Source organism: Paramisgurnus dabryanus, chromosome 4 (genome assembly GCF_030506205.2).
Source record: "Paramisgurnus dabryanus chromosome 4, PD_genome_1.1, whole genome shotgun sequence".
Taxonomy (NCBI): domain Eukaryota; kingdom Metazoa; phylum Chordata; class Actinopteri; order Cypriniformes; family Cobitidae; genus Paramisgurnus; species Paramisgurnus dabryanus.
Genome location: NC_133340.1, coordinates 24,515,738 through 24,531,014, shown reverse-complemented (window position 1 = coordinate 24,531,014; position 15,277 = coordinate 24,515,738). Strand labels below are relative to the sequence as shown.

The following is a 15,277-nucleotide window of genomic DNA, read 5'->3' as shown; positions in this document are numbered from 1 at the left end:
CTCGTTGCAACCGAGGTATGCAGCAAAGCATTTGTGAAGCCACAACACGCACAACCTAGCGGATGGGCTACAACAGCAGAAGACTCCACCGGGTACCACTCATCTCCACTACAAATAGGAAAAAGAGGCTACAATTTGCAAGAGCTCACCAAAATTGGACAGTTGAAGACTGGAAAAATGTTGCCTGGTCTGATGAGTCTCGATTTCTGTTGAGACATTTAGATGGTAGAGTCAGAATTTAGCATAAACAGAATGAGAACATGGATCCATCATGCCTTGTTACCACTGTGGGGGTGGTGGTGTAATGGTGTATGGGATGTTTTCTTGGCACACTTTTGGCCCCTTAGTGCCAATTGGGCATCGTTTAAATGCCACGGCCTACCTGAGCATTGTTTCTGACCATGTCCATCTCTTTATGACCACCATGTACCCATCCTCTGATGGCTACTTCCAGCAGGATAATGCATCATGTCACAAAGCTCGAATCATTTAAAATTGGTTTCTTGAACATGACAATGAGTTCACTGTACTAAAATGGCCCCCACAGTCACCAGATCTCAACCCAATAGAGCATCTTTGGTATTTGGTGGAACGGGAGCTTTGTGCCCTGGATGTGCATCCCACAAATCTCCATCAACTGCAAGATGCTATCCTATCAATATGGGCCAACATATCTAAAGAATGCTTTCAGCACCTTGTTGAATCAATGCCATGTAGAATAAGGGCAGTTCTGAAGGTGAAAGGGGGTCAAACACAGTATTAGTATGGTGTTTCTAATAATCCTTTAGGTGAGTGTATTTCCTTGTTTCCATGCTTCCACAGTTGTAGTTAGATTGGTCTTTGATTTGATATTTTTATTATGATTATTCTACGCCAAAGGTAAAATAAAGCTGTGATGAGGTCCACACTGTCCACGATCACTGTTTGTGCCAACGGTATTTGCGGTTAGCAGTGGAAATTGCTAAATGATTCAATTAAACACAATTAAGATCGGGTTTGGCATTATTGGCTTTTCACAGAGCAATTGTTGTGTGGTGGATGTGCACAAATAGTTTGTAAACAAGATTAAACCGCCTCATGTTAGTCTGGCATGATGTGTTTTGGGGTCTCACAGCACTAGGAGAAACCTGACTCGATTGAATCTGTGCAGAAAGAGAGACTGAAATTCAGCCGATGGTTAAAGTTCACCAGTAAACCTATGAAGCTTATACTACAGATGTTAGTTCTCCGATCAAACTTGTGCCAGCTAATCAAAGTTTTATGCTTTAAAATCCAAAGTAATACTTGATATACTTGGATCTTTATCTCAGGAGAAACGTCTAAGATGCAGAATGGCCAAGCAATAGTCTCCATATGCTAGCTCCCCTTTTATCTCAAAGCTATCTAAGGGAAGCAGTTGAAATATTAAATTGATATCCTTTATGATCATTTGTACAGCAACAGTTGAAACCTGGGTGTGTTTATTATTTTTAGTGAATTGATGATACACGTCATAGATCAGGGACTGACCCAGGTTAACCAGCCCGTCTTGACGCCTACTCCTTTGGTCTTACATTTCTTTTCTGTTATGATCAATAAGCAAAGAATGAAAGATGCTCCATTTAAGCTATGCTCACATAGCCCCTGGAGTATATATTATCCCTTTCACCTGCCTGTTCACCTTCCTCCTTTGAGCCATTCATCTTCACACACTCATCTATTGTTTTCAGTTTTCACCTTTTCTCTTTCTTCAATCTGTTGAAGGAACCATTATCGGCTCCTTCAAGTATTGACTACAATTGCCAAGCAACCAGAAGTCATATGACCTTACAGAACATCACCACGCCCTTTACCTTGTATCCATCTGTTCTAAAGCTGAATTTGCATGCATAGACATACACACAGGTTTATATTAGGTGGGACATCTTATAGGCTTCTATTGTTTTCCTACCAGGCTAAAGATATTACTATCTATCCCAACCTTAGCCTTAACTTTAACCATTATACCCTTGCTGACAGGCTTTAAAATGCTGTCACAAGCTGTTTTTTCATATATTTCATTTATTTGCACTGGAGCCGTAAAAAAAATGGTGCTTGAAATTGCTTTCTTGTGCTTTACTTGCAGGTGAATGTCTGTGCTGTGTGCTGTGTTTAATGGGTGATAATCTTTTCAGTTGTATTTAAAGACTCTGTGCTGAATGCTGTTAACCAAGTGCATCTCTGTGCTTATATTGTGTTTAGCAGTTGAATATCTATGGTATGTTTAGCAGTTGAATTTCTGTGCTGTGCTGTGTTTAGCAGTTGAATTTTATGGCATGTTTAGCAGTTGAATCTCTGTACTTATGCCGTGTTTAGCAGTTGAATCTTTATGGTATGTTTAGCAGTTTAATCTCTGTACTTATGCCGTGTTTAGCAGTTGAATCTATATGTTTAGCAGTTGAATCTCTGTACTTATGCTGTGCTTAGCATTTGAATCTGTGCTGTATGCTGTGTTTAGCAGTTGAATTTCTGTGCTGTATGTTGTGTTTAGCAGGTGAATCTCTTTACTATATTTCAAGTTTAACGGGAATGTCTGTACTGTATTATGTGTTTAGCAGGCAAATCTCCATACTGTATTTAATGTTTAACAGGTAAATCTCTGTGCTGTATGCTGTGTTCAGCAAGTGATTTTCTGTGCTGTATGCTGTGTTTAGCAGTTGAATCTCTGTGCTGTATGCTGTCCTTAGCAAGTGAATATCTGTACTTTATTTTATGTTTAACGGGTGAATCTTTGTGCTGTATTCTGTGTTTAGCAGGTAAATATCTGTGCTATATTCTGTGTTTAGCAGTTGAATCTCTATACTGTATTTTATGTTTAACAGGTGAATCTTTGTGCTGTATTTTGTGTTTAACAGGTAAATCTCTGTGCTATATTCTGTGTTTAGCAGTTGAATCTCTGTGCTGTATACTGTGTTTAGCAGGTGAATCACTGCACTGTACTTCATGTTCAACAACTGAATCTCTGTGCTGTACTCTGTGTTAAGCAGGTGACTCTCTGTTCTGTATGCTGTGTTTAGCAAGTGAATCTCTATGGTATGTTTAACAGGTGATGCTCTGCAGTATGTAATTTTTAACTGACGAGTCTCTGTGCTGTTAGACCCTTGTGCTGTATGTGTTAATTAAGTCTCTGTAACTGTTGCCTTGTGTCCTTCGAGAGACTAAGCAGGTGATAGTTGTTGTTGAGTCAGTCCTCGTGGCAACCTCTGGCCTTGCAGATTTTATGCTACAAGAAAACTAAGTTTGATATGTGTGTGTGTGTGTGTGTGTGTGTGTGTGTGTGTCAGCACATGAGAATTTAACTGACAGGCACAAAAGCTATTTTAAGGTACCACTCATATTCCTCTCACTCCATGCCTTTTCTTTACGTTTTCATTTTTCCTTAATCCGCAGGCTTTATTTTCCCTTCTGCTAATCTCTGAATATATACAAGTCCCAGTTGCCCACTGCTTCACTGCGCACACAGTCTTGTGAAACTGACACACAGTCACATTTCCATTTACTATACATGCTTTTCTTGGGTGAATTACACAGAAAGATGACTTGTCATGTCCAGGTCATCTCAAATACAAAGGACAAGAATTGAAATGATATTTTGCATCACTAAAATAAAGCCTGTTTTTTACTCCGTGATTGCCAGCATCAAATGAGCATCAGTCGGTTTTGTTTTCTCCACGGGTGGCTGTGCGCGTGTATGCAGCTTGGTTGTCCGTGATTTATTGCACTCTTTGGATCGAGCCAAGAGCCAGCAGGGATCAAGCATATGCACAGTGACACGCACAGACACACACTTGTTTCCTTCTCTTGACTAACACACTTGACTATTCTGCACATTATTACTTCGCAAAATGTAGAAAAGAAATCTGCCTGTCAGTCACACTTTGTTTCGGAGTGTGAATACATTGTGTCTATGAATCACATCTTATCTTGTACAGGAGTGCACTGTACATATTCATCCATCATTATGGTAAATTATTCTCTTACAAACGGCAAAACATCAGACACAAATTTGAGTGAATATTTACTTTTAATGTACATTTTTAGATCAACAAATTCATCATAACAAACATATCTGCATTTTATCGATGATTATTTACTGTAAGTGAATACTTTAAAATAAGAAACACTGGAGAAGATGGGATTTGACTTAAGACAACTAGCTTTATTAGACTTTTTGATCCAGGTTGTTCATTAGAAAAGAACAAGTGATTAGAAAAGACATTTGCTCAATCAGACATAATTAACAAGCTTGTTTAGTGAGTTAGAAAGAGAGATAGATGGGTCGAGAGAGGCAGACAAAGAGAGAGACAGGACAGAATGATAGACAGAATTATAGGAAGAGAAAGAGAGAGACAGGAAGTGAGAAAGTCAACAAGAGAGTGCAGGACAATTAGACGCCCTTGGTTCCTGTCTTACTCTCGCTGTCTCGTAAGGGGTTTGAAGGAGAACTTCACTTAGTACTTCCTGGAGCCCAATACTAATGCACTTCTGCTAAATATTTCACAGTCTCTCTCTCTCTCTCTCTCTCTCTCTCTCTCTCTCTCTCTCTCTCTCTCTCTTGTGGGATATGAAGATTTTATGGCAAATGAAGGCCCTTCATTTATTCATAAATATGTCCTCATTGGTGTCAAATGACCAATGAAGCTTAGAATTTCTTCTCTTTATTTACATTGAACGGGTAAGTCCAAGGAGGCTTCCATGTCGTTCCGTCGTATTGATAAACTATAATAGCAGAGAGGGACAAAAAGCACTAGCCTACCAAAGTGTTTCCACAATGCGTTTTCATTCAGAACATGTGAACCAGCTGAAACAGACAAGGAGATCAGTGAGTACATAACGACTACCGTAGTTGCGACACACATTTGCAAAAGCGAGGCGCTAGAGAGCACTGTTCGTTTGACTGCAAAATACAATTTCAACACTAGATGGGGGAAAATCCTACTTACTATCCCTTTAAGACAAAACTGATTATATCTGTGTGAATTCTTTTTAAAACAGAAAATTTAAATATCGTAATTCTGTGTATATGTCTATATATGAGGGTCGCATGCTCGCACATCTGTGTGCATGCTTCGGATCTGTCAGTCAGCGCGAAAAGGTTGTTTTTATGTCTTATCGCTCTTAATAGCTATTTTAATATCAAGCAAGTCCTGCACTTTACACTTTTCACACCAACATGTCAGACGTGCATGTGTATGGACACGCATCTTCGTATTAGATTAAGCATTTATGACGATACACCTCTCAGAAAAAATACAAATAAAGATAATTTTAGATGTCTATTTAATGACATTTAACTCTTTCTCTGCCATTAACGAGTTATCTCGTCAATTAAGAGAAAACATTTCCTTGCCTATGACGCTACCGTGACGAGTTTTTATGCTAATTTTTAATTTCGCTATTATCCACTAGATGGCGCTCTTACCCAATTTAGTAAAAACTGAAGCATCAACTAATTCTACAACATGTGTATGTTTTGATAATCTTTCTGAATCTGATCTTTAACAAAATTCCTTCAGCTTTTTGCTCAATTTTTTTTTTTTTTAAGAAACCTACCCATATTTGAGAGGTCATAAAAGAAAACAAATGAAGATAGGATGAAACCATTGTTTATTTTGTTTAAAAGCAGAGAGTCTGTTCTTTCATTTTAAATATATTTATAGCAGAAAATTTTCCTGGAAGGCATTTTGTGAAACTTTTGTGAAAATTACAAAAAAATGCTGGTGGGCAACTTAAAAAATAAAAGTCTGGTAATGAGTTAATAAAGACTATTTAGAGCATTGGAATCGCTAGATGAGTACTTAAGGGACTTATTTTTATGAAAATCTCATCAAAATCAACATTTATACTTTTGCCTGTAGCTCAAAATTACACCGTGCGCATTCAGACTCATTTTGCCAGCACGAGTCACATCTAACCTGACAATGTGTTAAAACAAACCCAAACAAACAACACGGCACAGGTAAACACAGTTTTTTTGACACGGGACGAAAATAACTCAGCATTGTTTTTATAGTATATATTAATTTCTCCAAAAACAATAATATAGCAGCTGAAGATTTGTATTCTGTATAAGTAAATCTTCAGTCTGACTTCTCCAAAGAATAAGACATAGATTATATTACAATCTATATACAGTACTACACTAATGCAGTGTTTGTCTGTCTGTGAGTATGTGAGGTTAATGGGTTAACATCTAAACTGGATTAGATGCTAGCAGGAGTCTAGTCTCAGCCTCAGGACCGTCAGCTGAACGTCTGACATACATATGGCACACTTTTCTGGAAACACTTAGGCAGCTTTGAAAGTCGTCCTCTGATTCTGTCATCATTTACTCGCCCTCATGTTGTTACTCACATTTCTTTGTTTTGATAAACACAGAGAAAGATATTTTAAGGAATGTTTGTAACCATTTTCATTTTTGAATATCATTTTTGGGTGAACTGTCCACCTGGAAACAACACAAAGCCAAAAATATATGCAAGGTTTACGACATAAAGCCTTTAAAAGACGTCCAAGAGTTTTGCTTGATAATAAGAATGTGTTTGCCATTATTGTTATGAACTTCAGAGACGTTTGTGAAGTGGTTGCACACTGACCCCTAATTTGTTCTTGACAGATCTCAAATGATTCATGTAACTTGTGGAAATGTTATACTCTCTCTCTTTCTCTCTGCTATATACACAAACACTTGAAGATGGGAGTCTATAGTCATATGTAGCCTGAGGAACTACAAGAAACAGATAAAAGCAAAGCCGTTGGGAGGACACACAGCAGAGAAATGATCAAACCAGAGTTCAATCAATACACACACAAACGTGCACACACCTTTGCACACGTGATCAGGTGTGATTAACAAAACTCCTAAATATTCCTCAACTCACATTATGGAAATTAACTTTCAGATCATTGCATCATGTCAAGAAATGAGTTTATTGGCTGCGTCAAGGAGTTTGCATTTCATTGGATGTGATGAAGGCCTAAACGACCAATGGAGAGACAGATTTTTCCCTCTTGGCTGTCGGCGTTGTTGCCGTGGCAGCATCTGGTTTTATTTCCTCGTGTCCTGCTGTAACTTTATTTCCCATGTGACTCAGCAGTTTTCAGTGGCTGGAAGATCTTTACTGAATTTGGACTTGAGGATGAATCAGGAATTTTGTAGGATATGTCTTGGTCCATATGTCTCTGAATCGGTGTTGCATTGCTGTGCAGAAGGTCATGAGTTTGATTCCAGGGAAAACACATGTACTGATAAAATGTATACCTTGCAATGCACTGTCTGCCAAATGCAAAGGTGCACCTGTGCTGTTTATGCATATCCTTTTTTTTATTCAGCCTGTGTCATGGTAATCATTTTGCATGTTAGTGCACCTATGCATTTGTGGTTAAATTAACATTGAATGATTTACATTGATGCATTATGCAACTTTAATAAAAAAAATTATTTGCAGCAGTCTGGATACAAATAATGGTTCGCCAGGTGTGTATCATAGTTGTGTGTTTCTTTTTTTTAGTTGTCGCACCAGTAATCGGAAGAGTCTGATCCTAACCAGCACATCTCCTACCTTACCACGGCCTCATTCTCCTCTACCAGGACACATAGGTGAGTCTTCCTCCATGATCACATTATCTTTACCTACAGTATGATGTCATCATCAAGATACCAGCACCTTCCACGCAAGATAATAGATATTAATAAAGTGCTGCAGTTATATTACTATGAATGCTAGCTAGTAAGGCCACTCTAACAACGAAAGTCGCGCCTTCTAATAAAAGAGCCAATCATTAGTCAAAAGTAAAAAAAAGTATGCAACGCATACTCGAAATGTGACCTCTGCATTTAACCCATCCCAGTGAGTGTAAGGACATACATACCCAGACCAGTGGGCAGCAATCGCCAGCCGTGAGATTCGAACCAGCAACTCTTGGGTTTCAAGCCCGACCCTCTAACCACTAGGCTACAAGTGCCCCAAAGAGGGACTCGTACAGGGATTACAGCCCCTTAAAGCCTGTCTATTAAAGACTGATGATTATAATAGATAATATAATAATAGGATAGATTATAAAACATGGATGTAGTGTCTGTGATGTCGCCACTACGTTTCTAAAGAGCATTTTTGATATGCAAAGTGGGGGGAGCCAGCTGTCACCATCTTGGCAGTGCATCACCGCACGTCACACCCGGATAACCAAAAATGGGCATAGAGGTGGAATGTGGGTGGAGCTGAGTTGCTGGTTGCTGAAACCATGCCCGCCTAGCTTGACGGTAGTGGCAGCGGCAGCAATCCACCTGTCAATCAAGTGGCCACGCCCCTTGGCAGTGTGTCACTGCACGTCACCCCCGGATAACCAAAAATGGGCATAGAGGTGGAATGTGGGTGGAGCTGAGTTGCTAGTTGCTGAAACCATGCCCGCCTAGCTTGACGGTAGTGGCAGTGGCAGCAATCCACCTGTCAATCAAGTGGCCACGCCCTTTAATTATGCAGAAATTTAAGGCTTAATATAATTCAAAATGATTACATACCAAAAACTGATTTTAAGTGAAAGTATTTGATGAACGTATAACACAGAGGTGGCATTTATTGGATTTTGCATCTGAGCTCTTCAGTTGTTGGTGAGAAATATGTACCTTAGTCAGTGATTTAAGAAATATTAGTCTTCTCCCATTCAAGTAGATAGGTCTTTTATGACTGAAATAGCTTCCTGGAGATGGCCGCAGATGGCAAGGCTTCCCTAAATGGATGTTGCTCTCACCTCAGGGTTCACACTAACTCCATGTGTTTGTCATTTAATAGGAAGCAGCCCGTTGGACAGCCCCAGGACGTTCTCGCCCAGTGCGCCGGCTCACTTCTCCTTTGCGTCTTCCAGAAGGTAAAAAATCTAAAGAACAGCCGAGAGGCTCTTTTATATCCCGAGAGGGATAATTCACCTAAAAATAAAAATTCTGTCATTATTTACTGTACTCACTGTCATGTTGTTATAAATCTTTGTTCTGATGAACACAAAGGTAGATATTTTGAGTAATTCAATTGGCATTGAATCGTTTCAAAACATAAGCTCAAATTGTAGATGTTTATTTTTTGTTTTGTGTCATATTTCTTTAAGGATTTGGTGATGCTAAATTTATCTGTTTGTGAGACAGAGGTATGAGATTCTCCAGACGGCTAACTCTCATATCTCCCCATCATTCCCCTGAGATCGACAGTCCGTCACCCGGCCGTTTGTCTTAAAGGCGAGAGAGAGTCGATCGATCAGTGCGTTCTTTCCTCTCTTATGCACTCGTGCCCTGCGAGGAATAATATTGGATTCAGCTAATATAAATCTTTAGCCGGAGATGGTTGTACAACATGTATGATCAATTGTGTCAAAAAACACAGAATTGCTGCTACAGAGAAAACACGGGAAAATAAAATATAGCACTCGACAAAGAAAATATAGTCTAGTCTACCACTGCAGTAAGTCTCAGAATACAGATTGATCAGTTCAACAAGTTCATTTATCTAAAGAGTTGATCCTATAAGTTATCTCTTAGTTATATTTATGTCATAATATCATTTATAAAATAAAAATAAAATTATTAAAAAATTATTATATGAAATAATATAATTGATATTATTGAAAACTACAATTATTATTTAAAACTAAACGAGTCTGTTATTTTTATTAAAATATTTTAGTGCTCATTTTTTTATTTATTTCAGTAACACTGCTTTAAGTAGGGACTACACTGTAAAAAATGAAAGCTGGATCTACTTAAAAAATTACTTTAAATGGTAATATTTAAAAAAAATATATGTTTTTTTTTTCAACTTAAACAATAAATAATAAAATAAATGTTCAACTTAAATTTTGTCACTTTAAGTGAAAAATTTTAGGTGATATAATAAAAAATAAAAAATCTTCATTTGGAAACACCTAAAATTTAAGCTGAACATTTTAATTTATTTTTAAGTATTATTAATTAAAATAATTTTTACTTTAATCCAACTTTCACTTTTTACAGTGCACATTTTAATAAGCACTGAATCTATTTATTTTTTTATTAAAAATTGCCAAAACTCATTATAATCTCATTATGAGATTTCAGTAACAACATAAACAAACGGCTGTTGTGGAACAAACTTAAAGGAACAGTATGTAAGAAATGTATATCAATTAATCATAAAATGGTCCTGATATGTCACTATACATTAAGAAATCATTTTCATTTCAAATACTTATATCACTGACAACAGTGGTCTGGCCAGGATATTGTCATTTAAAAAGTGAAGTTGCAGCCCCCAACTGATGTTTATGTTGTCATTTTGTGTATTGGCCACCAGTTGTGTGATTGCAGTACCAGTTTTAGCCACAAGTTTTGTGATTGCAATACCAGTTTTGGCCACAATCCTACATACTGTTCCTTTAACTTCTGGTAAACTCCGCAAAGAATCAATAACAACAGAGTCCTTTTAAAGTCAACACAACACAAATGATGAACTCACATATAAATGTGTTACTGGACACAGTTTTAATCTATATAATTTAAATCACAAGCACGTAACTTCCTGTTTCTTGGACCTATTTTTAAATATTTAAGCTGTGATGAATATTATGACATCACTTAAACGGTTGTATAAGCTGCCGTCTGGTTCTTTCTGCTGTCTCTGGATTATTTTAATTGCAATAGTTTATTGTGATTAAAATCGGCATACGCCACATTTTAATACGATTACACTTGCTGTGATTATGAGCTTAATTGCATTATTTTGATTGAAGAATTGTGTTTACATAAGTGTAATCGCAATATGGCCAAAAAATCTCATTATAATCTCATTATGAGGAAGCATGTTAACGTAGTGAGTGTTACCGAAAAAATTTTACTGTATCTGCGTCTGTTTTACTATACTGTGGCAATCAAACTACTAAATCTACAGTGGCACAGTCACATAAACAACTTAAAAAATATAGCCGTTTGAGTTGAATGTGAAATGATTAAAAGACTAAAACTAGTTTGCACCAAAACATTAGATGTCTTTAACGTGGATCTGGCACACTGGTGCTCTTTCGATTGTGGTCCCTTTAATGTTGTAAAATAAAAGTTTTAATGACCCTACTGGGAACGTTGCCCTCACTAAAATCAGCACTAAACAGTGCAGAAATGTGATGGTTGCTTAGCAACCTGCTGCTATATGAAACTATAGAAATGGACTTTAAGCCATAGGAGGGGCATTGATGGGTTCTCCAAGCAAACCAAGTTAAGGCTGATGGTTAGCACAGGGGGTTTCAAACTGGGGTCCAGGTAGCTTCGAGGAGGTACTTTACCAGAAAAATTTGGAAAGAAAGGCAAAGAAAAATTATTACATCTACTTTTTAGGTGTTTATTTCTCGTTTCCCAATAAATACATTCACATTGGCTTAATAAAGTTTAAAACCCCTGGGTTAGCATGAACCCATTAGCCCTTTGCTGGTAAATGCTATTTCAGTTTGCTGACTATAATCCCCCCGTCTCTCGCTCTCTCTCTCACTCTCTCTCTCTCTCTCTCTCTTTATAGGGCTGATGGCAGGCGCTGGTCTTTGGCCTCTCTTCCTTCTTCCGGATATGGCACCAACACACCAAGCTCAACGGTACATGAAAAATTGACTGATTCTTAGACTAGCACCATCTTTTAAAGGAGACATTTCAGACTTTTTTAAGATGTCAAATAAATCTTTGGTGTCCCCAGAGTACATATGTAAAGTTTAGCTCAAAATATCATATAGATAGTTTACTATAACATGTTAAAATTGTCACTTTGTAGGTGTGTGCAAAATGGGTCATTTTGGGTGTGTCCTTTAACATGCAAATGAGCTGATATCTGCAATAATAGGCAGTGCCATGGTTGGATAGTGCAGATTAAGGGGTGGTATTTTCAAACTTGACTTTTGATACCTAGTTTAATACCGACATAATTTTTTAAGCCACACATGCCGTATTGCTAAAACTTGGTACTCCAAGTACATCCACAATGATATTGGATAACTTCCAAACTGAATTCAAACCGAATCGAGACATGCAAGGAATTAATATTTAGGAATCTGTGAATTATTAAAGTCAGCTTTTTAATGGTTGAAATGATTTAGCATGAAGTAGATTCACAAATGCTAGATTTTGGATGCTTATTTAGTTTGGCACAGTTACTTTTTGTGCATCTTTTAGATCAGTGGTTCTCAAAATGGGGTCCAAGATTGTACCAGAGGAGGGGGTTGACATTTTATAAAATACAAATAATTTATCTAAATTCTGTGTAATTAAAACTAATCAACAGCATTACATTTTATAATTTAATATGTTTTGATTAATTAAAAATTTTTTACAATGTCATGAATATTCTTTGGGGGGGCCACGACGGGATGCACCGTACACAAGGTGGGACACACTGAAAAAGTTTAAGAAGCATTGCTTTAGATCTATTGCAGTAGTTCAGAATTGTATATGAAAATGAATGAATTAGATTTTGATCAGAATGGTTCAGTTTCTATTGTAAATCCTGCTGCGTGTTTGTTTTTCTGAGATCAAAGACAAACTTCTGAAGAGTTTAGGAGCTAGACTGCACATTCTTCTCATGAATATGGATGTCTCAGCAGAGTTACATTACCATGTATATTTAATTATTTTTTGGAAAAGATCCATCCACGGGATTATTTCAAAAGTCACGCTCTCTTACACGCTCTGTTTAGCAATTCGCTACACCTGCCAGAGAGACGACGAAAAACTGAACCGAATGTTTAAGACACAGATAATGTAATGAAAGACTCGACAGCTGGATAAGCATAAGTTTATAAGAGCATCTGCCAAATGGTTAAAAAGTTAAAAAAAGCTGATAGGGTGGATTTAAAGCTACAATGGGGGATACAGTGAATATGCTAAAGTCCCAAAAAGTTGCCGTGTTCCTTTAAATTAAAGGCAAATTATTGGGGACCTAAAAAGAGCACACATTTGTTTCCCTTTGTTTCAGTAGGAAATAGGTCTGGGCAAAAAAAATATTTTTGATTAATCTTTTTTTTTTTGTGAAAACTGAAAATCGATTCTCAAAGGCCACGAAACGATTTTCTTTTTTCATATTTATTTCCACAAACATTGAACGTAAGATTAAAGTTAATCTAATAAGTCTTCTCCACTAGACTGTTCTGACGTTTTTAAACATACATTTTTCATCTTGCATCAAAATTGTATTGTATTTAACATAATTGTATGCATTTGAAAATTAGAGATGGGTTCTGTTTAAATGCACCCAAGTGTACCTAAAATAAAAGAGTTTCATATACAGGTTTGTGGCTCTTAATTTCTTTTTTATTAATTACCCTTGTAAACTTATGTTCTTTTTTATAAATATAGTTTTTTTATTAAATCTATATTCATTGAGTTGAATCGAGAATCAAGTATAAAAATCGCCCAGAGAGTCAAAATTGAATCGAGAATCGAATCAATTTGATAGCTTGTGAATCGAAATTAAATCGATCTGGGTTGCGTTTCCCAAAGAACGACGTAACTCGTTGCTGAATAGTACAATGCATCATTGGAGAAACAAACTACCTTGTCACGACTGTTTCCCGAAAGCATAGTAACTTTGTCGCACATTCGTCGTTTGAACGATGTTGGTTTAACAACATAGTTGATGATGTCACGTGGGAGGTGAAGTATACTTATTAATCTGTGGAAATTGATTTTATGTCAGATTATTGCTGTAAATAACATATATTGCATCGGAAGACTGATTTTGTTATCGTGATTTAGTTATCTATTGTTTATTTTCAAGATATTTAATTCACGCGCAAGTTCCCACTTACGTCACTCCTCCCAGGGATTCCCCAGGGTCTTAAAGCTCGTAGTTCTGCGCACCTGCGCAGTTTTCAAATGCAGCGCTTTCATTCGCTTTACAAGTTTAAAGACGTAAAATAAAATTGTAATATATTTAGAATGATGGATATTGACTGTACTACATGTTTTTTGCTTATTTTGTTCAAAAGCATGATCAACGTAAGTCTACAAATGATAATAACAAGGAACGATGCTTCTAACGAGCAGTCATTCCAATGACACAAGTTAGCGATGCAGTTTGCGAATGTTCGTTTGAACGATGGTTTCGGGAAAACCAAATCATTGAACGATGTTAGTAACGATGGAACTTACGATGTTCGTTGGCTAACGATGCTTTTGGGAAACGCACCCCAGGAACATCTGAATCGATACCCAGCCCTAGTAGGAAATACATTAACACATTAAAGAAATTTGTGTTTGCAAGTGGTTTTCAGAAGACGTAGGTTTAATTTAAATAAAAAATGTTTGGTTTGTTTGTGCAGAGGATGTGTTGTGTATCATTGGTCAGTGATGGTGAGAGAGAAATATAGTAGCTCACAGCCTTTTATTGACTTTAGGAAGGGAGTCTTAAACAAGGACAAAAATCATTACCACAGGTTTTACACACCTAAGTTATTTGTATCATTTGGGTTGGTAATCTTATTATTAGAGTCTAATCTGGAATTATTGTAGACGCAGAGAAGATCTACAGATAAATAAAGTTAACCACTACACCTTAAGGGCATCATGGCTATCTCTCTCTCTAAAAACCTTTTGAGTTAGCCATATAAATTGGATCCTGTTTACCTCTAAATATTTGAACATGCTGTGTTTTAGGCTTCAGGGCAGGTGAAGATCTTATTGTAAAGCTGTAGTCTTTTTTCCCAATTGATAAGCCAGGATTATGGAGTATGGACATGTATGACAGGATATGTGTGTGTCTAATCATTGGTCTTGTATTGTTGTATTGTTTCATCAGTCTTCCAGTTCGTCTCAGGAGCGACTGCATCAGTTACCCTTTCAGCCCACACTGGACGAACTGCACTTCCTGTCCAAACACTTCGGCAGCACAGAGAGCATCACTGACGACGATGGACGCAGGTCGCCGCATGTGCGCCCGCGCTCTCGCAGTCTCAGGTACACATGCACATGATTTACATACATGGGTGATTGTCACAAAATCCAGATTTAGAAGGTGTCCAGCATCAGAATTTTTAAAAAGCCCTTGAAGCCATTTTTTTGCACATTTAAGATTAAGTTCTGAAATTACTATAACCATTAATTTTAGAGGATTAAAAAATTTTTTCTATAGAATTATTTACATTTTTTAGACTATCATTATTAAAAATTATCATTACCGCAACATTAAATATATGCATTTACAAACTCATGTTTCGGTAATGAGAACTAAAAAGTTGTCTAGGTACTATGACAAACAACATT

The 15,277-nt window shown here is 37.1% G+C and overlaps 1 protein-coding gene across 3 annotated transcripts in view; it reads left to right on the top strand.

The window, feature by feature from the left end:
* The window catches only part of mast1a (microtubule associated serine/threonine kinase 1a), a 56,728-nt gene that overhangs the window by 18,393 nt on the left and 23,058 nt on the right, over positions 1-15,277 (top strand). For all 3 annotated transcript variants that reach the window (XM_065295311.2, XM_065295310.2, XM_065295312.2), the window contains 4 exons: positions 7,530-7,618; positions 8,811-8,886; positions 11,550-11,622; positions 14,814-14,971. In XM_065295311.2, the coding sequence (XP_065151383.2) occupies positions 7,530-7,618; positions 8,811-8,886; positions 11,550-11,622; positions 14,814-14,971 (396 nt within the window). The remainder of the gene's footprint in view (positions 1-7,529; positions 7,619-8,810; positions 8,887-11,549; positions 11,623-14,813; positions 14,972-15,277) is intronic.